The sequence below is a fragment of the Cibotium barometz genome, chromosome 57, assembly GCF_041138505.1.
Source record: "Cibotium barometz isolate CiBa-2024 chromosome 57, ASM4113850v1, whole genome shotgun sequence".
Lineage (NCBI taxonomy): Eukaryota > Viridiplantae > Streptophyta > Polypodiopsida > Cyatheales > Cibotiaceae > Cibotium > Cibotium barometz.
Genome location: NC_141102.1, coordinates 38,722,496 through 38,747,340, shown reverse-complemented (window position 1 = coordinate 38,747,340; position 24,845 = coordinate 38,722,496). Strand labels below are relative to the sequence as shown.

Sequence of the window (24,845 nt, the reverse complement as noted above, 5' to 3'; positions counted from 1 at the left end):
AGAGAGAGAGAGAGAGAGAGTTTCTATGTGTGTGTGAGAGTGTATATGCGAGGTGGGTGAGAGAGAGAGAGAGTGCATGTGCATATGTACGTGTATGAGAGAGGGTTGTGTTTGTGCACGTGATCGAGATAGAGAGAATGCATGTGAGAGAGACACACATAGGTAAGTGTCTATGTGAGAGAGTCACACATAGACACATGCACACGCACACACACACACACACACAAACGCACACGCACACACACACACACACACAATACACATAGACACATGCACACGCACACATAGACACATGCACACGCACACACACACACAAACGCACACGCACACACACACACACACAATACACATATGCATATAAAAAAACACACGTACACAAACACATACATCCATGCTCACTCACACATGCTTGCACACACATGCACAACTACATACACACATGCACGCAGTCACACACTTGCATACACACATACATATGTATGCACATATGCATATAAGAAAAAAAATCATGTCCCCACAGCAACGTGTGGATCACCTGCTTCTTGCCATGACAATCAATTGTTTGTTTTTGGCCCCTCCCCCACCCCCACCCCCATCCCCACCCCCAAGTGGTGCCACTTAGTCATTATCTATTACATCATTATAATAAACTAAAACATTATTATCATATCAAGCATCAACCTTATCATTTCTTCTTTAACCCCACTTTCTTTTCAATAATAGTTTTGGCTCTCCAATTATCACATGATTATTAGATTTGTCATTTTTTAATTTTATAGTAGCCTAATTTACATGAAGAAAAAGGTGTAACATTTACCGCTCACACTAGCTTTTGTTCCACCTCTAAATGCTTTCCACCTCCACAAGAGAAAGCATAAAGGGAGTTGTATGTGCTACCATGAAAGGCACATATAATATTGTATGTGCCACCATTCAAGGCACGTAAGTGAATTGAAAGACTTGGAAAGACAGCATTCTCCACATTGTCTATAAATTACGATGGCTATTCTTGTTGAATACTCTTTACGTAACAGAGATTATGGGCTCCACATTGTCTATAAATTACGATGGCTATGCTTGTTGAATACTCTCTATGTAAGAGAGATTATGGGGGCACATTAGTTACTTGCAGTACGTGTCCATGCTTTTGGAATCCCTAAAAAAAGCTTGAGTGGCGTGAAGTTTGAGAATTTTAGAAGCTTAACATATGCCTTTCTAAAAAATATATAAAGCTTATGCTATACTTTTCTTTTGAGACATTTTAGAAAGGTATTGTAATTGTATACAAGAAGTCATGCTATGAATGACATGGCTAAAAGATGGCCATGTTTTGCTTTTTCCTTTCAAACTCCATAGCTTTGAAAAGAGCAAGGGGGTAAATAGAGCCTATTTTTAAATTTCAATGCAAGCTCATCTCACACGTTTGGGGTTTGTGTACAAGAATCCACTTTTTCAAAAAACTTGCTTAATTATTGAATCTATTGCTCAATATTATCATCATTGGGCTGTGAAAATCCAAGAAGGTAGCTATGTCCAAGGCAATCCACAACATAACAAAGTGTACCATCAAATATTACTCAACTGTGTTGCTGTCTTCTCTTGGGGAAGTAGAAAGGGCTAGTGCTTGCTTGGTTCGTAGGGGTTGATTTGAGAAGGTCCCTGAGAAAAGGGCTACTCGTGGTGGAAAGAAATGGTGATGCACATTTCCTCTATTTTTGGTAGAACTTTAAAAAGTGAAATGCAAATGGTGGTGGTGGTTGGGGAAAGGCTTGGGGAAAGGCTAAAGTGGGGGGATGTGTGAGTGGGGGAGTAGTAACTTGGGAGAGAGGTGTGTCGTGGGCCACCCCTCTCACACACAAGCATATGTGTAGCGTGTGTGGATATATAAAGTGTGTAGCACGTGTGTGTGTGTACACACAAGCAGTATATTTTCACGCTCAAGCCAACCCTCTCACACACAGGCATACGCTTGTCGTTGTTGCTGGTCTCGTCTCTGTCTCTCTCTCTCTTACGCGCACACACACGCACAGTGAAGGAGATGACGTACCTCTCCTTTGTTGATTGAATCTCCCACTAGCATCGCAGTCCGCGTTATATTTGCTATGGCGGTGGCAGCCGGCGAAGAGGGAATAATCGTGGAGGAGCAGCAGCAGCAGCAGCAGCAAGAAGAAAAGAAATTCGGAGACGGTGTGAAGAACATAGTTTTCTTTGATGTGGAGACGACGGTGCCCTGGCGGGCAGGGCAGCGTCACGAGCTACTGGAATTTGCGGCCGTCGTGCTGGACGCCCGGGGTCTGGCAGAGCTGCGCTCTTTCCACACCCTCATCCGCCCCAAGGATCCATCCTCCATCAACCGCCGCACCTCTGACTGCAACGGCATCACTCAGCACACCGTCGCCCATGCACCGGGCTTTGCCGATGTCGCCGACGACATCCACAGCCTACTTGATGGTCAGTCACATTCTCCTGCATCTGGATTTCTCTATTCTTAGTGGTCGTACATCCTTTTTAGGCAAATTACATGTGGTGTACAGAGTGTTTTTGTTTTTAACGATGCTATGGCACATTGCAAGTCTGTTCTTCCTAGTGGCAGTCTCCATAGACCGTCTTGCAGAGTATGAGTTTTATGTCAATGTCTGTCTGGTCGTACAATGGTCATGCAATCGGTAGGCAAGAACCGTTGGTTTGTCCCTGCCCCAGGCAGGATCTGCCCATTCTCATCATGGCTGCACAGCACCATGGAAATTGTGGCCGTACAGTAAATCTTGTTCCTATCACGTTGGCTTTCCCTCCCTTTTTGTCCCACAAAAGGCATTTCTGATCGATGTTCCTTTTTTCGGTCGCCTTGTGGATTATGTTTTGATCTGGACTTACACAATATCTTCAAGATGCCAAGTTAAACACACGAGCTCATCTCCTATCATGGCTGAATCGTGGTTTAAGCCAAAGCTTGCTTCTCATCTAAAGCATCTTTTTCTGAGAAACTTTTCTACTTTTTGTCGGCAAACTGTGGCTGGTGTCTTTTGTGTAGTGCTTCACTTCTTAGTCCTAAATTGTGTGTTGGCTTGATCTTTTTCAGATCGGCTATTGTGTCCACATATTCGCTGATCTACAGTGGTATCACCAAAATTTCTTAATATCTGTGATGATTTCCCTGGCTTTTGAACTCCTTTGCAGGACATATCTGGGCGGGACATAATGTCTTGAAGTTTGACATTGTTCGCGTCAATGAAGCTTTTTCCGAAATTGGTCGGGAAGCCCCCCAACCCTGTGGAGTCATTGACACGTATCCGCTCTTGAAGAAGACTTTTGGAAAGCGTGCTGGGAATTATAAGGTGCTGGGAATTATAAGGTTTACTCATGTGCCAAAGTCCTTATTCAGATCTTAAGGTAAAGCAATTTCTTGCTCTAAAATGCCCTTACTTTTGATGCAGTTAGCAACGCTTGCAAATTATTGTGGTTATGGAAAACAGGAGCACAGGTAAATATGCATGCTCTGCCAGCGATGTTTTGTATCCTTAATGTGGCAAGTATCCTCGGGCTTGTTTATCAGCGATAAGGTCAAATTGAGGGTCACTGCATATCTATCTTGACCCAAGGAAGGCATATAACCTGGCCTTTGCTTTGTACATGCAGGAGCTTAGCGGATGTTCGAATGAATATGGATGTTCTTCGCAGCTGTGCAACTGTGTTGTTTTTGGTGAGTAGTTGTCTTAAGAAGCTGTTTTTGAGTTCAATGAGCTTGTTTTTTAAATTCTGTGGTATGGGTGCAGCTATGATGTTCTTTGGCAAGGATCGTGTCACAATCTAGAGCCCAATGTGGCTTAAAACATATACCTTTGGTTCATCTGGATCTGAGTGCATGCTTGTTTTTTCTTTTGTCTGGAGCTCTAACCTTGCCTTCGCTGTTCTCTCCTCTTCAGTTGCAGCACCCTTGGTACCCATAGGCCTTGTGTCCTCTTGGTCTGTTCCTTAGACAGTGTGGAGATGTTCTCAGGACTTTGGTTTATCCACTTTGGTGGCTTCTTCTTGCTTGCTTGAGTGACCGCTGGCTCTATTTATTATCCCTTTAGGGACCCACACATTTCCTTGAGTACCTCTTTGGATTTGTTGTGAAGCCATATTCTACAAGTTAGCTGATTACCTGTGCATGTTCTATCATTTTATTTTGTTCTACAAGCTGTTTGAGGGGATTATCGTTTCTGTGTAGGAATCAAACTACCCGGAGATTTTCACAGCACAGCATGAAGTTTTCACTTGTGCACCAACGTCAAAGCACTCTGCCACGTCTTATTGGCAGAGCAGGACATCAGGTGACGACCATGCAGAGCAGGGAGTGGATTTTCAATACAAGTTGTCTGATTCTGCTGCGGAATCCATTCCAAATTGGAGACCATTTCAGGAACAGTCAAGGAATCAGCTTCTCTCTGTAGTGAAGGGTAATGATGGGCTTTCAGAAGTGACAGACTTAATAGGAAAATCTACCATTACAGTGGAATCTGAACAAGCAAGGATAGGAGCTCTAAATGAGACGAGAAAGGAGTGCAGTAGCACCTCTGAACTGCAGCACCGTATAGCCGATAGCAACTCTAGGGATGTCATGAAAGATGAAAAAGGTGTCTCATCTGAATCTATTGCAGTATCTAGTTTGTTAAAAAACAGTTATTTTCAAGAGGACCTACTGACAAGTTACGAACACATCAATCATACGATGGGTGTTGCTGAGGTCATGGCTGCAAACCTTGGAGAGTTGGACAAGGCTTTCCCAGCCATAATTGAGGCTGAATTGGTGGACAATTCTGACAAGGCTGGCAATGAAGAGGAGTGTGATTTATCAGAAGCTTTAATGTCTGTGTCATTGAAGTATTCACGGGGTGTGGATGCATCTGGCAGCACCAGTACTAAACCAGACGGTTTTTCCTCAATGGTACACTGGAGTGATCCAGACCCAAGGATGGATGTTGGAGGACCCTTTCTATTAGCAAGTCATGTCACTTTATCCTCTTTAGAAGTGCGAGAGGAATCTTCTCATTTTGGATGCAGTAAAGGTCTATATCACAAAGGGTTTCCATTGCTTTTACTGGAATGCAAAACTAGGATACGATTCACTGTTAATCCATCTTATGCTTTTGATGACAAAGGCAAGCCCAGATTCGCAGTCTTAGTTGAGCCTTCCGAAGCAGCCTGTGAAGTTATCCGCAATTGTGAGGATTTGGTAAAAAGCAAAGGTTTTACATCAGCTTATGGTGGTGAAGTAGAATGGCTGCCTGCTTTAAGAAAGGAGACAGGAGCATGGGCAGCTCGCATGAGGTGATGATGTTTTCAGATGTTTGTGCATGTTAGGGCATTGTGTTTGAGTTGTTATTATTGAAGTAGCTTGTAATATGTTGCCGAAATACCTTACATACTTATTCTTTGTTTGCAGTATTGGAACCAAAGGGGTGGGGTCCTCTGCAACCTACACCACTAAATTCTATCGTTCCACTTCAAATGGACTGGAGGAGATATCTCTTGGTCACGTCAATGTATCAACATTTAGAAATGTAGTACCTCATGGCTCTATCGTCGATGTTGGCTTTGGTTTCTATGTTTTCAATTTCAACAATCTTGCAGGTGTAAAGCTAATGGCAAAGCACATCACTTTGACATGACACTAACAGGTGAAATCTCCATGGAGGTTTTGATAAAATTGTAAGACCAGACAAATGGGAACATCTTTCCCTTGATGCTGGTATTTCCATAACGTTAAAATCACATGCAGATTAAAAAGCATTGAAAAGGCAAAAACATTGAGAATATATTTGTTGTTGTACAATCCTCGACATGATTCTTTTGGCCTTGCAGTTTATTGAAGAAAAGCAACTGCACTTATTTGTGCGGTGATTTGTAAAAGTTTAAAAAGTGGTGTAGAGACATGTCACATGTAGAATACTAGCCGCATGTTTGGTGCTAGTCACACTTGCAACGCAATGTGTTCATTAAATGCTGTTAAGAGTTATGAAGTGTTACATTTGGGTCTTACTTTTGTGGACTACTTTGAAATAAAAGATATTCTTATGCTTGAGGTTATCCTGCCAAGAGTTTATTAATCGAGCTTGTTAATTAGCATATGTTCAGTTGATGAAAGCTTATTATCTTGTTTTTAGCTTTTAATAATCTTCATTAATCATAAGTTGGTGCACTTGGTTTGATCTAAGTGAGAGCTTAACCTACATTGGTTTGGTTGACGAGTTAGCTCAAGCGTTTGATTGCAAAGATATTAACAAGCACATTGCTGATCAAAACATCCACAACAAGCACATTGTTAATCAAAGCATCCGACTAACACACATGTTAAGAAGACTTTTCTCTTAAAGTGCAAGCCATGGAGGACAACCTACCTCTTCTCAAACCGCAAGAACTCAGTGCTTCACACCAAATACATATGAGAGTGAATCCTTGCCACTCACCAAAACACTCTTAAATTGGGAATGTGTGTTCGGCATGTTTTTAGCCTCTATACCTCAATCTCAATGAGTTAGATGGACTAGGGGTAACCTGTGCCACTTTCAATACTCGGTGATACTATCAACGCTGATCGCTTGGACCTACCTCTTGTGGCATTGTATGTAAAGTCGCACATTGCGAGTGCGCACATAACCCATCACAAATAGTCCTTTTATTAGCATTTCCATGTATTCTATTTGTATTGTAATGGTCACACTCCTACTAAAAAATGCAGTTTGTAGGCAGGAACGAATGCAGAACTTCGTGCTGTTGATGAAGCTATCGATGTTCAAGTCAACATGAAATCCATGCTGATGAAGAATTGGTTGACTGAACCACCACAAATGTGGATGTGGGCGATGATATCCCAAGTGGAGTTTGTAAACCATGATATGTTTGCATGAGACACATAGGTACCCGAAAGCCATGCTCAAGTATGAAGGCCAATACGCCAAGACCAATGTGGACGTAGACATGCCATTTTATTAAAGTTTCAAGGTCTTTTAATCTTAAGATAAGTGGAAAAATGAAACACACACTCTCTCTTTCAATTCACCAGTGCTGAAATGTGAAGCCTTAAATTTGTAATGCTGAAATTTGAAACCTTCAGAGGGCATCAAAGCCCTCTTAGAAAAGAAGATGGGGTTGGAAAAGAAAGCCATTATTATGTAAATTTTAAACATATAAACCTATATGTAGTTAATTTTTGAAGCGCAAACTAGTTTATGCCTTCCGATTGAAGGTTAGGGTAGGCCTTCAATTTCCCGCCCTGGTTTGAAGCTTTAGAAATTAGTCATTTTAAAGAGGTTTGGATAATAAAAGCCCTGTCAAATTCGTAAATTAGCTACGTGAGATCAAGTTTTTTCACCTATAATTGTTTTTTTTTCTGGTTTTTATTTTCGACTGCAGCCTAGTTCATAGGATAAAGCGAAGCTGCCACTGCCGTCTTGCCTGCTGTGGTAAAGCACTGATGTCGTCTGCAGCCATCGTTGAGAGTCGTCAATTTCTGACGGAACTGCAACGCTCGCTTCTCATTGCTAGCGCTGCAGAGGAGAGGGTAGGAGCTGAGAGACGAAGCCCACTGCTGGAACTGCACCGCTCGCTACTAATTGCTAGCTGCAGAGGAGAGGGTAGGAGCTGAAAGACGAAGCCCTCTGCTGTTTGTCGAGCCTGACGTTGCAGGGACTGGACCAATGGCCGCCTGTTATGCCTAATGGGAGAGGACGTTGGAAATGGGGGCCGTTTGTGTAGCAGTTGTGGCTGTATGCTAGGGGAAAAACATACTGGGAGGAAGGGTAAAACAGCAGAGAGAATGAGAGTGAAAGAGTCCTAAGATTAAGCTAAACAGGAGAGAGAATGAGAGTGAAAGAGTGCTAAGATTAAGCTAATCTATCCTTACAAAGTACCACTAATTCTCCCTAGAGGCTCTAGTACCACCTTAAATTTTCTAATAGGTTAGGGAGTATCAAATCAAATGCCCCAAAGCTTAATCTAAACAAGAAAATAAGCTATGATCAACTAAACATAATGATTATCAACAAGAACTTGATTAATTAAAGGCTTGGCAAATAATCTTAAAGCATGAGGGTAACTTTTTTTACAAATCACTCTCACAAAAGTGAGCCCCAAGTGCGCATTGGTGTCTCCAAACCCTAGAGACACTGCTTCCTTCTTGCCCATGTCCTTTATAGCAGATCCTTTATGAGAGAGGAGCAAAGAATTGTTGGCAATGCTTATGATTGCTCACAAAATTTCAATGGTAAAGCTTATGATGGCTCATCATATTTGTTACCTTTTAAGGTAACAAATATGATGAAGCTACCGGCAAGTTTTGTGTCAGATACTCACCACTAGGATCTCACCAACTAGAATTGTAGAAGCCAAGAGATTCAACTAACAGCACACGCTAGACTTAATTGTAAAGCATACAAGAATGTTATAAATACTAGCACTAGACAAACACCTTTCATATTAAATTTCCTTGAAGTAGTTATGCTATTGACTCATAAGGCTTAAGCATCATTAAAGAGGAGACAATAGAGAGTAATGGTTCAATCTCTTGAAAATTAGGAGACAATTAATGGCATCCCATGCAATGATGATAAAAAAAGCACAAATAAGGATATGGTTTGATTGAAGATTCGAAAGGGGAAGTTAAATATGGAAGATTAGGACCATGTCAGATCCAACACATTACACATCTTGGCACAATTATGCTTGAAACCTTACAAGGAAAATTCCAAATTATATCAACAAAAGTTATCTCAAGGGATTTTATCCCAAAGAAGAACTAATGATGTAGACACCCCAAGATATCGAAGGAGTGGATGTGTTAGGGTTAAATCTTATAATATTGGAATCAAATGAGCATGCATGAAGAGAGTGAATCTTTCATGCACCACCAGTGGATTCAATCCCAAAGAAGAACCAATGACATATACACCCCAAGAGACCAGGAACTGGATGTGTTAGGGTTAAATCTTATAATATTGGAGTCAAATGAGTATGCATGAAGAGAGTGAATCTTTCATGCACCACCAGTGGATTCAATCCACTCATAGCCAATGGTTATTTAACTCTATGAACTTGAATCCATGTCCAATATAAAAGCTTAAGTGTCAATGTAATGATGTTTACATACTTGTGGATTGTGTGTGTGTGTGTGTGCAAGCGCGTGTGCATGTGCTTGGAGTGAAGATTGCTTGCTTCTCCTATTGTCCCTCTGCTTCTCCATCTCCATCTTTCCCCCATCCCTTGCACTCAGGTAGGTATTGATGGTGAGATAAGAGAGGAGCAAAGAATTGTTGGCAATGCTTATGATTGCTCACAAAATTTCAATGGTAAAGCTTATGATGGCTCATCATATTTGTTACCTTTTAAGGTAACAAATATGATGAAGCTACCGGCAAGTTTTGTGTCAGATACTCACCACTAGGATCTCACCAACTAGAATTGTAGAAGCCAAGAGATTCAACTAACAGCACACGCTAGACTTAATTGTAAAGCATACAAGAATGTTATAAATACTAGCACTAGACAAACACCTTTCATATTAAATTTCCTTGAAGTAGTTATGCTATTGACTCATAAGGCTTAAGCATCATTAAAGAGGAGACAATAGAGAGTAATGGTTCAATCTCTTGAAAATTAGGAGACAATTAATGGCATCCCATGCAATGATGATAAAAAAAGCACAAATAAGGATATGGTTTGATTGAAGATTCGAAAGGGGAAGTTAAATATGGAAGATTAGGACCATGTCAGATCCAACACATTACACATCTTGGCACAATTATGCTTGAAACCTTACAAGGAAAATTCCAAATTATATCAACAAAAGTTATCTCAAGGGATTTTATCCCAAAGAAGAACTAATGATGTAGACACCCCAAGATATCGAAGGAGTGGATGTGTTAGGGTTAAATCTTATAATATTGGAATCAAATGAGCATGCATGAAGAGAGTGAATCTTTCATGCACCACCAGTGGATTCAATCCCAAAGAAGAACCAATGACATATACACCCCAAGAGACCAGGAACTGGATGTGTTAGGGTTAAATCTTATAATATTGGAGTCAAATGAGTATGCATGAAGAGAGTGAATCTTTCATGCACCACCAGTGGATTCAATCCACTCATAGCGAATGGTTATTGAACTCTATGAACTTGAATCCATGTCCAATATAAAAGCTTAAGTGTCAATGTAATGATGTTTACATACTTGTGGATTGTGTGTGTGTGTGTGTGTGTGTGTGCAAGCGCGTGTGCATGTGCTTGGAGTGAAGATTGCTTGCTTCTCCTATTGTCCCTCTGCTTCTCCATCTCCATCTTTCCCCCATCCCTTGCACTCAGGTAGGTATTGATGGTGAGATAAGAGATTTCCATAGTTCTCTCCCTCCTTGCTCCATACCCATGTGCATAGAGCTCCCTTGGGGTGACACCAATGGCGGCAAGGTTGAGGACCCTTGCTTTGTTGTTTGATCTCGAACCACTAAGGAGAAAATCCATAAAAACCCTTCCTTCCCTTGTGCAAGCACATGTGTTCTTGATTGGTAAACATATTTGGTGCCACTAACGGGGAGGCACCATAGCTTAGGACTCCCTCGTTGACTATATGAATGGTGTTAAAGATTTACTCGGTTGGTATGCAAATCCACCGGTTTATTTAAGCTAAATTTAGAAATTTTTTACTATTTTGGATCTTATTTAAAGTAATGGAGGCATGGAGCACCCTTTGCAGCATCAATGATGAACCAACATACTGTTCTTTTCCATTAAATTTTGAAACTTTTGTTCATTCATTAGGAAGTGAATGGGGTCTTCTTGGGCCCTTTAATTTGCCCAAGCCTAATCAAGGTGATTAAGGAATAGCCAAATGGGGGGTTGCCATGTGGATTGAAATGTTGGGTTTGTAAGAGAGGTGTAAGGCCCAGTTCACAGTGAAGCGGCGGAAAACACACTCAAAAATGAGCAATTCCAGGTGGAAAAGTTAAAAAATGCACACTTCCGCCACCCGAGTGTTCACACAGAGGGCGGAAGGAAGACTGCACTAATTTTCTTCCGCCGCCCAGTGTGAACCTTTCGGGCGGCGGAAGAAAGAATAAAACAAAAACATGGAAAGTAGAGCCAAGAGTTGATTGGTGCCAACATGGCACTTTTTGCCAAGTTGGAGGGTGGAAGAAGTTTGTTCCAAGGGGGGGAGGTTGGAACAAAACTCCCTTTTTTCTTCCACGATGTGGCACCTCTCAACCTTCTCTTCCGCCGCTCTATGTGAACACTAATGTCCATATGGCAACTTTTTGTTGGCTTCTACACTTTTTAAATTCCTTCCGCCGCCTTATGTGAACTGGGCCTAAGAGTGGTCAAAGGGTGCACTTTTTCCCCCAAAAAGGGGGGGGAGGCAATTTTACAATTTTCGGACCTCCATAACTTCTACATACAAGCTCCGATTTGAGCGGAGATTATAGATCCGTGATCTACGCATCAAGAGCTTTCCATAGATATGTTACATGATATGGTTTTGTTCGCTAGATTTTAAATTCCATTTTCCCTCCAAAATTCAAATTCGAATAAAGAAGCCATTTTGAAGCTTCTAATTAGAAAACGTTTCTTCTTAAGAGAAAAGGTTTGACTCCTTAAACTGCCAAATAAAAGGGCCCAAGAAGCCTTCCATTGAGGTCCTAATGCTTTATTTTTTCAAGCTTTTTTGCGTGGTTAAGAAACTTAATAAAAAAGTAATCTTTATGCATAAACAATTAGAATGCATGGATTAGCTTAAGGATAAGGGTTATTCTTCATCTTTTGTTTGGGCACCGAAATCAAAAAACCAAAAAGTCTACAAAAAATCAAGGGATCAAAATAAAAAACTATCGATTCAATAGTCTCAATCATCACGAATCCCGCGTTGCCAATTATGTTGGCTAATAATCAAATCATGCATAATTCCTCATGGTGGGGCGAGTACGAGATTCCTTAAAACATAACCAATTTCTATCCTACTCTATTCATTTTAAAGAGCAATTAAATGAATTAAATGTAATGAATTTAGCTTTGGATCATAGGCATATGAGTATCATGAATAGCAAGAGAATTAGGCTTCACCCCATCACTCAAGGGGTTTCGCACAAGATTAGGAGGCTCTAGGGAAGGATTTTTCCTTAGGGGAGGTCACTTCTATATTATGACCCTGCTACTATTCATGGATACCCCCATGCTACTATAGTACTCTAACAAACACACAACACCACCTCTAGCCTATGCCCTTGCACCATACCCTTATATAGATCCCTACGCTTAGCCTTAACCTGTACCAACTAGATGTGCTTAGATTGGTAATGGGAATAGGGAGGGGGTAGCACAAGCCACAACACTTGCAAAACCACCAATATAACCTTGACAAGGTCATAGAAATCCACAATTCTAAAGTGATGTAAAAACTTTACAAGAGTGGAGATTATATATCCCATATGAAAATGTTTGACCAAATGTGCAAAACCTATGGTCATGTTGATGACAAAGTGAAGGTGAGTGCCTTTGGCCTCACTATGGAAAGAAATGCTAGGCAATGGTTTTTCCCAAGGCAAGGCAAACTTCAACACCTTAAAGACAACATTCATAATTGGATATTCTTGCTAACATGGGACCTGATTGAATCTTTTCAATTAGCTACATCACTTGAAAATAACTAGAGAAAGAGTCAATCCATGATTACATTACTCGAGTGCGATAGCGAAAATTTTAATAATTTCACATAGGGAGTGTAAGTTATCAATAGTTATAGGTGTTGAGATATTCTAATTAACGCAATCTGCTACCTTGTATGGTACATAGAAGCACTACGATGATTGTGTACCTAGGTTGTCTACTTGCTTTCTTAGACATTTCTACTCCTTGGTGTTTCTTTTTGGGTCAAGGAAATGCAAAGGTTAATGGTACACCATTAGGGATTAAGGTGCAACTAGTATTTGAGGTGACCTTTGTGCACTTGTTGCATGGGAATGGAAATGCTGTGAGGTGTCCTACCCTAGAATTTTTCAATGCTTTGGAGTATAGCAATACTGGCTTAAGGTATGGACAATATGAATTAGGGTGAATTGGGGTGGTAATGATGGAAATGTACACAACACATTACTCACAAGATGAAGGGGTTTTAGGGATTGCTATAATTGAACTCATGTTTGGAATTTGGGCCCTGACGCTAAATTAACACTCTCTTATTTGATCATGATTGACTATTAAAACAATCTTAACCACTTTGTTATTGTTTCACTTGTGCCCCGAACTACCGTAAGTCACTTTTCCACCTTACATCCTCATCAAACGGGCACTTAAGCCAACACTAAAACATATAAAAGTGGCCTTAGCTTGTGTTTCCATGATCCCCATTTGGCTTTGTTGTGGTTCGCACCATGCCAACAAACCATGTCCTTATAGTGTCCATGCTATAGGAATGTGCCATAGGACTAGTAGGTCTAGCCACTTTGGTCATCTTGGTTTGAAATGGTTTGGAATTCATGCCTCCTCCTAAATTAACACTCTCTTCTTTGATCATGACTGACTATTAAAACAATGTTAACCACGTCATTGGTTAACATTGTTTCACCCGACCTAAAAATGCCATCTTACCTGCTTGAACGGGCACTTAATCTAGTGATAGAACATATAAAAGAAGACTTACCTTGAGCTTAATAAAATAGGAAAAGTATAAGGACCTCGTGTATATAATTGCTTAAGACTAGTAATAGTAGTGCCCAACCTAGTGTGAAAACTAGTTACTTGTATATAAGTCAATTTTGACACTAAGAAATACATATTCATTCCCTTGCAAATAGAATACTTGTGAGCTCTTCTCTTATCTACTATTGCTTGCTTGTTCTCTATTGAATCTTGCATAGATGCTTGCTAGATATGTTTGTGATTGTAGGCTTCTGTCTTAAATTAGCTTCTTCTTCATCCGCCTTTTTGTGAGAGATAACCACCACAAAGGACATTCTGTTTTTGCGTGCATATAAGCATAGAGAGATCTACCTTCACCCCCTTGGCAAAGGACATTCTGTTTTTTGCGTGCATATAAGCATAGAGAGATCTACCTTCACCCCCTTGGCAAAGGACCTTGTGTGACAATGAAGTAAGGCTGCGACGGATAAGCTAGCACACCCACTTTGGGAAGTTGCATTACAGAAGGCAAGACCCAATGACACATGATTCGAGAATGCTAAGGTATGCACTTGAACATATTTGGTGCCACCGACGAGGTTGGGTCTATCCTAGGGATTAGCTCTACTTATCTATCCATGCCACCTAGATTGGGTATATCCTAGGGATTAGCTCTGCTTATCTATCCATTCTAAGCTATTGGGATCACCCAATATTGCCACAAGTGTGTTGATATGAACACACACTCTGAAAGTAAACGATTTTGGAGCCTTGGTGGATGTGTTTACTTTATTGTTTTTGATTTTGTTTTGCATTCTAATTTCGTATCTTGGAATGGAAAACCTTCATTTCTTGGTGATTTGTATGATTTTAGAGCCTACAAGGCTAAGATTTCACTATAGTGAATCAATAAATAGCTTAATAATTGTGATTAGGAGTTGAATCCATTTTGAAAACATAAGCATAGAGATCCATTATGTGTGAATTAGAGTGGGATAGGTAATTTTTATTTATGCGTTTCATATTTTTTTCATGCATTGTTGGAATTGGTAGCTTAGCATGCAAAATCAATAAAAAAATAAATAAAAAACACTCAATCACTTGCATAACCACCATTAATAATCTTAATAACCCCCACCAAGTCCAAAAGACATAAAAACTCTAAAAACTAGGCCAAACTAGCTCTCGGGTTGGGGGACATAAGCCCACTGTCCCGTGAAAAAAAACACGTAAGCCTAGAGATGTGAGCCATGAGTCCATGTGAGCTGTGAATCAACAAGACATGAGTCTAACATAAGCCCACAATCCCACAAAAAAGGACATGGCAAACACTCTGAGAGTAAACACATGTGATCCTAGAAGTGTGAGCTGTGAGTCTAGATACGTGAGCTGTGACTATAGAGGCATGAGTCAATATACATGAGTCGACCAAATGTGAGTCTAGAGGTTGGTAAACCTAATATTGTACCAACTAGTTCTAACTACCTTAAAAACTTATAAGGATATACCTAATGTTACACTAACCAATTATATCTAGTATTGTACCAACAAGCTATAATGTCTTAAAAATTTGTAAGGACATACCTAATGTCTTTTTAGGAAATTCTTTTCATATTATCTATTATCTAGTTTCCAAGGAAAATTCTTGTCCTTTACAATTATTGGGGCATGCAATATGATTATTACCCAATAGTTGTATACCAACTGTCACCTACCTATTTCATAAAAGTCTATGCCTAGGAAGGTATATTTTATAAAAACAAAACCCATGAGCCTAGTTCATACAAAACATGTGTGAGCCTACGGATGTGAGTCTACATACATAAGCCTAGAGATGTGAGTCTAGAGGTAGGCATAAGCCTAGAGACATGACCCTACAAGTGTGAGTCCATCAGTAGGCATGCATGCTTACCAACCCTCTGCAAGTCTATTACATATAAAAGGTGTAAGCTAGTAAACATGATCCTAGAGGTATAGGTTTAGAGAGGCGTGAGCAACGTAAGCCTAGACTAGAGACATGAGTCTATAGGTAAACCTAGAGACGTGAGCTTAACAAATAACAAGGTTCAAAAGACAAAAGAAACTCAAAATTAATTATATATATAGAGTCTATAGGTAAACTAGAGACATGAGTCTATAGGTAAACCTAGAGACGTGAGCTTAACAAATAACAAGGTTCAAAAGACAAAAGAAACTCAAAATTAATTATATATATATATAGACATGTGTGTGTGTGTGTGTGTGTGTGTGTAGGTTTAGAGAGGCATGAGCGACGTAAGCCTAGACTAGAGACATGAGTCTATAGGTAAACCTAGAGACGTGAGCTTAACAAATAACAAGATTCAAAAGATAAAAAAAGCTCAAACTTAATTATACAAACACACACACACACACACACACACACACACACACACACACACACACACACACATACATGTATATGTATACACACACGCACACACACACACACGCACGCACACACACACACACATACATACACATACATACATACATATATATATCATATATATACATACATAGATACATGCATACATGCATACACACATCTTATGATAACTCTTATATACAACAATAAAATGTGACTCCTATCTTATGGGTGGACACCTTAGATGTGGTCCAAGCATCGAGAAAATTTAAAAAAGAGAGGTTTTAACAAGTGTAATTCCACCAGTGCCGCCTACACATGTGCTGGACCTTACTAATGGGGTACTTGTGGAGCTCAATGCTACAAACAAAAGGGTTTCAGTAGATAGGTTTCAATAAGTGCAACTCCACCAATGCCTAGACATGTGGTGGACCTTAGTAATGAGGTAGCTGTGGAGCTCAATGATATAAATAGAAGGCTTTTAATAGATGGTGATGCAAGGACAATGATGTGACAGTGACAAGGGGGTTTCAGACTCTTTTTTAGGGATTGAGATTCACATCGATGTGAATTTAAGTATGTTACATGAAGTGCATGCCAAACCCTCAACATAGCTTGTATAGAATAAGAGGCAAAGTGGAGGTGGATATTCAACCCACAAGGTGTCTATTCAAAGGACAAAACCAGGTAGTGGATTGCCAAGGGTGCGTACGTAACAAGAAAAGTAAATTGAAAGGGAAGAGGGGGATTATTAGGGGTGCTAGTGCCCCGAATTTGAGGGTCTCATTGAGATCCATCTAGGCCCTAGAAATAATTTGTGTGGTTTTGTGGGGACAATAACATTGCTCATACATGGGAGAAGTTGACAAAAATTGTGAAGGAGAGACCAGTAAGCTATATCATATTTTATGTTGATTTCTTGGGACATCCTTGGATTTTGTAGAGATAGAAGCATTGTGGGGGATGCAGGCTTGTGAGTTCTACTTAGTGGTTATGTCTATGTTACCTTTATGGTACATTCTCTATGTGAGCACATGTATTGTGCACATCTCCTTGGTTGAGATCCTTGGTGATAATCCTTTATGGTCTCTGAGCAGTTACAAGTATGTGCATTCTATTAGTAGCAGAAATCGTTTATTGAGTGATAGAGCTGAGAAGTTGGTGTATATGTATTGTAATGATAAATTGGTGAAGTCAATTGAGTCAGATGATTACAACGAAGAGATGCCTAAGTGGACATATGACATTACTCAGGATGAGTATGATGCAGAAGAGAATGGAGATGTAGAGCCTAATGTCCCACATACGAGCGATAACTTGTGCTTTATTGAAGAGATAGAAGAAAACTTGCAACCCGATTTTGGTGTTAGTAAAGCCACCCGCGCAGACGCTCCTCACGTTTGATGTAATCATGTTAGTTTTGACACACTCCAATGTAATCCGTCTTGCAACAACTGGATATCAAACATGTTGGTGAACATTTTAGAGAGAATGGTTTTTAGTCATGTCATGTTAAACTTAGAATACGAAATCATGTTAGTTTTGACACACTCCAATGTAATCCGTCTTGCAACAACTGGATATCAAACATGTTGGTGATCAATTTAGAGAGAATGGTTTTTAGTCATGTCATGTTAAACTTAGAATACGAAATCATGTTAGTTTTGACACACTCCAATGTAATCCGTCTTGCAACAACTGGATATCAAACATGTTGGTGATCAATTTAGAGAGTATGGTTTTTAGTCATGTCATGTTAAACTTAGAATACGAAATCATGTTAGTTTTGAGACACTCCAAAGTAATCTGTGTGCATGTGTTTGTGTGTGTTTGTGTGTGTGCATGTGTTTGTGTGTGTGCAAGAGAGAGAGAGAGAGAGAGAGAGATAGAGAGAGAGCATTGGAAATCTTTTTAACAAAGTTGCCGAATCTTGTTAAATTCCAGGGTTGCATTTAAGAGAGAGATAAGTTTAAATGCGGCTGTAACTCGTCCATGTGTCGTGCATTGGTCAACCGATCATAGTTGGCACCCAATTTAAAACATATATACAAATTTTTGTGAAATTCTTTGCCGCACAAAGCACACGTAGTACTGTTGACCATGTGTTGCAAAAGACAGGTCAAGTGGTACATGTGCCCACATGGGACAGTGTAGTGGCCAGACCATGAGTGAAAGAAACTATAACAAATAGGGCATGGTCCGCCACTTTCGTGCCCATGTAGAGGTGGTTGCTCCAAACTATTCGGGTGTTCAAATGCCGTCATAGGAGAGTTTGCATGGCCTTGCTCCTCCATTTGCGTTATGCGTCTCTTCAAGAGCTTGTTCTCTCTTAGTATATCTCTAGCGCTTGAACTTTCAGGTGCTTGCCCGCGCTCTGGTGCTGCTTCCGTCTGTTGAGGGCCTTGGGTGCCTCTAATTTGGTTGATTTGAGTTTGAAGCTCATCAACCGTGTGATGAACTTCCATTGAGGCTCCAAGAATGGCCAGTTGCAACTCATCTCGAGGCATAGTGATTGACTCACTCCGAATGTCTTCCACATGTGAGGAGGTCGAGAGCTAAAGTCTACAACTGAATTCTGCACAAATTGTGCATATAGGGACAGTCACCGTGATGCATGGGTTGGGCCATGACATCCACAAAAATGCGCTCCGCATGCTCGATAATTAAAGGAACACTACATTGTGTTAGCTTCAAGCGCCCTTTTTTTATGGCATCATTGGAGACGTCAGGCCAGATGCTCTTGACCATCTCTTTGGACACATTCTTATTTACTTGGGCATACTGTAATCCATGGGCTGGTGCCCATTTGGAGGTGCGTCCGGCAATACGTGCGGCATCATTCACAGTGCCAGTGCCCGAGATTTGCTTTAAGCGTTCAAATGCCTTCTTTGCGGCTTCATTATTATCAGCCATCTGAGAAAAAGAATGTATATACTTTAAGTTTATAGAATCAATGTTAATTTAGGAATAGCTTTAAAGTTATTTTCAGATGTTAGGTATAAGTTTATAAAATCAATGTTTATTTACTGCAAACTTGTTACTTTCAAATACTCAGAGAGAGAGAGAGAGAGAGAGAGAGAGAGAGAGAGAGAGAGAGAGAGAGAGAGAGAGAGAGAGAGAGAGAGAGAGAGAGAGAGAGAGAGAGAGAGAGAGAGAGAGAGAGAGAGTTGGGATCAAAATAATATTTAACAATTGGGACCAAAATAGTGTCAGTCGATTAAAGGCAGGTCATGGAATAGATAGCCATTGAACAAAACATATCATTTACAAGAGGCTTTATAATAAGTGTGGTGTCATCTCAGATAGTGGACGTAAGCATGCAGCAGGTGACACTTCCAAATTCTTCAATTGCTCCTCAAAATCTGCCATGGTCTTCCTATCTTCCTTTGATGGCGTCATATAGGCAGCCGTCCATTCCTTAATCAAATTTGTGTGGATGGCAGTTTTACCCACCCACGACACTTTGGTCATTTCTGCAAACTCAGCACAAAATAATGTAAACTTTTCAATCACCCAAGCCAAGCAGAAGACATCTGATGCCTTGCTCCATGGACAAGGGGACCTTACATCTGCGAGCTCAGGGGCTCTCCAGGGGCGTTGATCGTGCTCTGCTTTGTTGGAGATATTTGTGGGTTTGAACTCAATCCCATCCCTCAATGCAAGACCCCAGTCAATGATGCCTACTCGTGGCACCCCTTCTTTGGTGAAATCTATCATTATATTCCAGGGGTGGCAATCATTGTGGATGATCCCTTTAGCATGTGCAAAGGCCATGGTATTCACAAGGGCACAGATAAGCTCGGGAGCATGAAAAATCAAAGACTTGTATCGCTCCATTTCATGAGGAGCCACTTGTTTTTTCTTGTATCTGTTGCCTTTGCCTGCAGCAGCAGCAAGCATGGAACTGAGGGTCCCCTTAGGAGGCGGAACACACTCCATTATATCTCCAAGACTTCCCCCATTAAAGAGGGGGAAGAGCAGTATCCATGGCTCCTTCCTTGTGTGCCCAATGGCGCGCACTATGCCCCTGTGGGTTAGGTCGATTGAAGCCTCCTGAGCAAAAGACTTCAATTGAGCCCTTCGGCTACCAAGGAATTGCTTTGCACAATAAGAAATGCCTTCTGGAAACCAGGAGACACCTTGAATATGGCATTTATGTACAACGCCGTACGATCCAGAGCCCATCTTCTTTTCTGTGATTATGGCCTCTGCAGGCAACCCAATTGTCATGCTGCAGTTAGTATTATGCTTTGTGCGCTGCAAGTGGGTGCCTTTAGAGACCTCACGTGCACTAGATGATAAATCTTCTTGTTCATCAGCAGGCCGGTCCAGCTCTTTGCGAGCTCTCTTGCTCAGGATAGCTTGGGTGTCTATGGCCTTTGCACACTTGGACCTCTCTTTCTCTACCTTCCATTTTGTGTGGAAGTGCTCCAGCTTGGATTCATTTGTTTCCACTTGTCTGTCGTCACCTAGGTCAACAGCGCATCTAGGCATGTTGCCCACAATGCTAGTAACAAAATGCTTGATGGCTGCTCCATCAGCACCCACATGGATATTTTTCACTGCGCGGACAACCTCACCTAATATTTGCTCAAATCGATTCCTATCAGACACAATACCCTCGATGTGATTAGGTGACAAGCAACTAATGAGGGTAACGAGTTTGATACGAATTGATTTCTTGATTTCAGGAGTAAGTGCAAGTGTCGCCATCAATCTGCACAATATAATTGACAAATAGTTGCAACATTTATAACCACAAAAAATGCTATTTGTAAGCTAACTAAGAGATTTCTACATCCAACACACTTATGACTCATGTCATGCAAACTAAATAATCACATTCATCGTCAAAAACAAACACAAAACACAAGTTTACGACTTAACTTGACGTCAGCAGACCTAGTCAGTATACCGACCATCTGCAGATATTGCATTAAGATGAAAACTATGGCACAAGTTAAATGCTTTGACACATCGTCAGCAGACCTAGTCAGTATACCGACCATCTGCAGATGACTATCAAACCAAATAACAAAAACAAACTTCACCACATAGCTTGGTGTCAGCAGACCTAGTCAGTAAACTGACCATCTGCAGAGCAGATACCGTACTAAGTAGCAAAGCATCACACATGTCAAATGCTACGAGCGCACATCAGCAGACCTAGCCAGTAAACCGGCCATCTGCAGAGCGGGCTCTCAAAGCATTTAACAAAAACAAAGCCGCATTGTAACTTGGTAACTGCAAACCTAGTCAGTAAACCGACCATTTGCAGATACCGTGCCACAACGAAAACTTCTACATAAGTTAAATATTAAGAGTGCACATCAGCAGACCTAGCCAATCACTCGGCCATCTGCAGCGGGCCTCTTAACATTTAACGACACATGCACATGCATCACAAACAACGTTAAACTTAAGCGTATGCAAAAAATTAAATGACACCAACACTTTCAACTTAAAAATTACCTCAAATTGATCACACTAGCACCACTGACACCAAGTACAAGGAAGATTCTGTGAACAGTGACCCCCTGGACCACCCTTTTATACTACAATATAGCCCGCCGGGCCGAGAGGCGGCCCGGAGGGCTTCTGCGCGCCCGGCGGGCCCGGCGGGCCAGACTTGTAGACCGGCGGGCCAATTGTGGGTAACCAGGTCATCCCACCCTCTAGGATTTGAGAACTGTGAATTTTGTGAACATTGAGATTTGTGAACAATAGCTGTGATCACAAGAAAAAAGGCTGTGATCACGTGAATATGAAATCCCTGGTCGTCAAAGAAAAGAATGGGCACAAGTGGCATTTGAAAGTGTGGAAAGCATGGGAGTAATAATGGATGATGGCCAATATAGCTTGGACATGATATGGAAAGTATATGGAGGCCATCTTATAGGCCTTAAAAAAATAATAATAAATGAGGATATAAAAAACGTGGCCATAAAATTGAAGGCCACATGGAGCTTGGAACTGCCGCCACCAGCGCATATTCGAGAAGGTGGCGAGTCGGCAGCGTGCAGTAAAAGGGAGGTCGCCGTTTTGAGAGAGTTGGGGGCTCTGATTTGATTGCAGAGGTTGCTGGCGACTGGGCTACGCCATGCTGCAACGAGGAAAGGATGGTGGGCCTCCCTGGTGAAGAGTGCGTGGACGGGCTGGTGGTCGGTGCGTGAGGCGCTGCAGGTGGAAGGCAAGGAAGCCGAGCTGCTGGCGATGGGCGTTGGCAAACGGAGAGGTTAGTGAAACGCAACCGGTAGCCTGGTGATTGGCGCAGCAGAGAGCAGTGGAGTAGCTGCAGGTGGTAGGCCTCCCTAGTGGAGAGCAGAGAGACAGGTGGTTTGGCTGGAAGCCGACTGGTCTACAACACATAAGGGGCTTAGTAGTGGAGCGCAGCCGTGTGTGAGTAAGGTGCTGCTGCTGGTGTACGAGTACATGCCCAACGGGAGCCTGGACAAGTGGCTTAAAAGTGAAGACGGACATGAGGTGCTTGGGTGGAAGAGGAGTTACCATGTGTTCAAGGGTTTGGTGGTAGGTCTGCCCTACCTGCATGAAGAGTGGGAAATGGTTGTAGTGCACAGAGATCTCAAGCCGAGCAATTTGATGTTGGACACAATGGCGCAGGTGACAGGCTGGCTGGTGTGGGCCGCCTTGGAGACAAGGTTGTAGACAGAGCAGGGTGCCGAGTGAAGCAGAGAAAGACAGGTTTGCTGCTTGTTTGGTGGTGGGCCGGTAGCAGGGCAGATAAGCTGCCTGGGTTTGGGTGAGGCTGACAGAGGATCAGCAGAGAGAGAGAGAGTGAGAGAGAGATGATGGTGTAGCTGCTGCTGATGCAGAAGTGATGGGCTGCAGAGGACTCGAGGGTTAGCTGGTGTGGGCGCCTTCTGGAGCGAGAGTGGCCGGGTTCATTCTGATGTGATTGGTACAGCAGGCAGGCAAGAGGTTTATGGTTATTGGGAATGTGGTGTGTCCTCGGCTGACAGACCTGAGTGAGTTTTTTATGGTTGTGTGAGTAAGGCTTCTGTGTCGAGAGAAGCTTGTATGAAGTGTTGTTTCTGGAATATATTGCTGGGTGTTTGTGTTGTGTATGGTGCCCCTGTTTATGCTATCTGTCTCTGGCGTCGGTTGGGTGGTGAGTGCGAGAATTGTTCCAGCCGCGGTGGCTGGTGGTGCCCCCGTTCGTGTGTGTTATTCCAAGTTTGCGAGGTGGAAGGGCTGTAGAGGCAGGATTTTCTTTCTTTTTTTCACCTCACATCCTTCTGGTGCCCCCACTCAAAGGTCTCTTACGAGGGTGTATGCCCAAGAGTAGGAGATTGAAGGAAGATGTTTTCTGCTTTTTAACCCACTGAGGAGTGGCTCTGGCGTTGTGCTTTGGCGTGTGTTTCACTGAGGAAAGCTCAGGGACAGGTACATGTTGTCATGATGTGGTCTTATCCGGAGTTTCATGGCAGGAAGGGTGAAGATGTGGTTGACTTTTTGGAGCAGATGGAGCTGGCATGCATTAGCAACCACGTGACCGGTTCTGAGGCTGATAAGGATTTTCTTGAAGGGAGATGCCCGAAGCTGGTTTAAGGATTTTGAAGCAAAGGATACTGGTGTTTTGACCTTGGACAGGTTGAAAGAAGGGCTTTTGGAGCGTTTTCAGCAAGCGGAGGATCCTAGTGTGCTTTGGCAGGAGTTGAGCATCTTGAAGCAGGCTCGTGGACAATCACTGGACGATTTTGTGAAGGTATTTACATGTTTGTGGGATAAGTGGTGTGTGACATTGAAGCAAGAAGTTCCTCCAATGTTTTTGAAAAAAAGCTTATTTATTGATGGTCTGTTACCCCATTTGAGGGTCAGGGTTGAGTTGAAGAATCCCAAGTCATTTGATGATGCTGTTAGGGTTGCTAGGGAAAAGGAAGGCAAGGTTTTGAAGCAGATGGAGATGGGTATATATCTGTATGAGGGTGTTGTGTCTGCAAGGGATAAACAGGTGAATTTGGTTGAGGTGGATAAGAGTTCTATGCAAAGTGTGATTAGACAAGAGCCTTAAAGGCCTATACAGGTGCAAAGGGGTATGTTTTATGTGCCTTCTGATTTTTTTCCAAAGTCTTTAAAGCATGTGCAGGTGGATGAGAAGCAGGTGAAGCTGGATGAAAAGCAGGTGAAGGAAAAAAGTGAAGATGAGAAGTTGCCAGTGGATTCTTCTTTGGATTTGGTCGTGGCTGTACATGACAGTGATTTGGAAGGTCCTATTGAAGATCATTTGGATCTGGATGATATGCATGCACAGGGAAGTAACGAGGATGATACCTTGGGATTGGCTGATGAGAAGGAAGAGGAGCTGGATACAGGGTGCTTTGAGGATGATTCTTTGCTGGATACAGAAAGGGAGGAGGATGGGGTAGAGACTTCTGATGAAGTGAAGACGGATGCGGATGTGGAGAGCGTGGAGGAAGACTCCATCATTATGGATTTTCTTGGATAGCTGGATGATGGTATGGTACCTGCAATGAATGGAATGGATGTTCTTCCATTGGATGCATTAGGTGCTGAGGAGTCTTTGGACGATGATACCAGGGGGGTTGGCAACACTCAAGAAGGTATACATGTTGATTTGGCTGATGAAGAGAGTTGTGTGGTGAGCATTGTGCTTGAGGATGATATCTGGGAAGTTGCTAGCCTTGATGAACAGGAGCCAGAGATGGAGATGGATGCTGATGTGGTCGAGAGTGTAGGAAAGGCTTCTTTGCGGATTGCTGAAATGCTGAAGGCAAAGTCCCTGGATGACAAGGATTCTGAACCAGTTGAGCTGAATGGTTGTGAGGAGATGCCTGT

The 24,845-nt window shown here is 41.9% G+C and overlaps 1 protein-coding gene across 1 annotated transcript; it reads left to right on the top strand.

The window, feature by feature from the left end:
• The first annotated feature begins 1,806 nt into the window (after positions 1 to 1,806).
• Positions 1,807 to 6,076, top strand: LOC147606727 (uncharacterized). The gene is made up of 6 exons (XM_086792273.1): positions 1,807 to 2,451; positions 3,178 to 3,335; positions 3,435 to 3,481; positions 3,637 to 3,700; positions 4,211 to 5,310; positions 5,426 to 6,076. Exons 1-6 carry the CDS (start codon positions 2,103 to 2,105, stop codon positions 5,649 to 5,651), a joined length of 1,944 nt encoding a protein of 647 aa, XP_086648399.1. The 5' UTR covers positions 1,807 to 2,102; the 3' UTR covers positions 5,652 to 6,076.
• Positions 6,077 to 24,845: the final 18,769 nt, after the last annotated feature.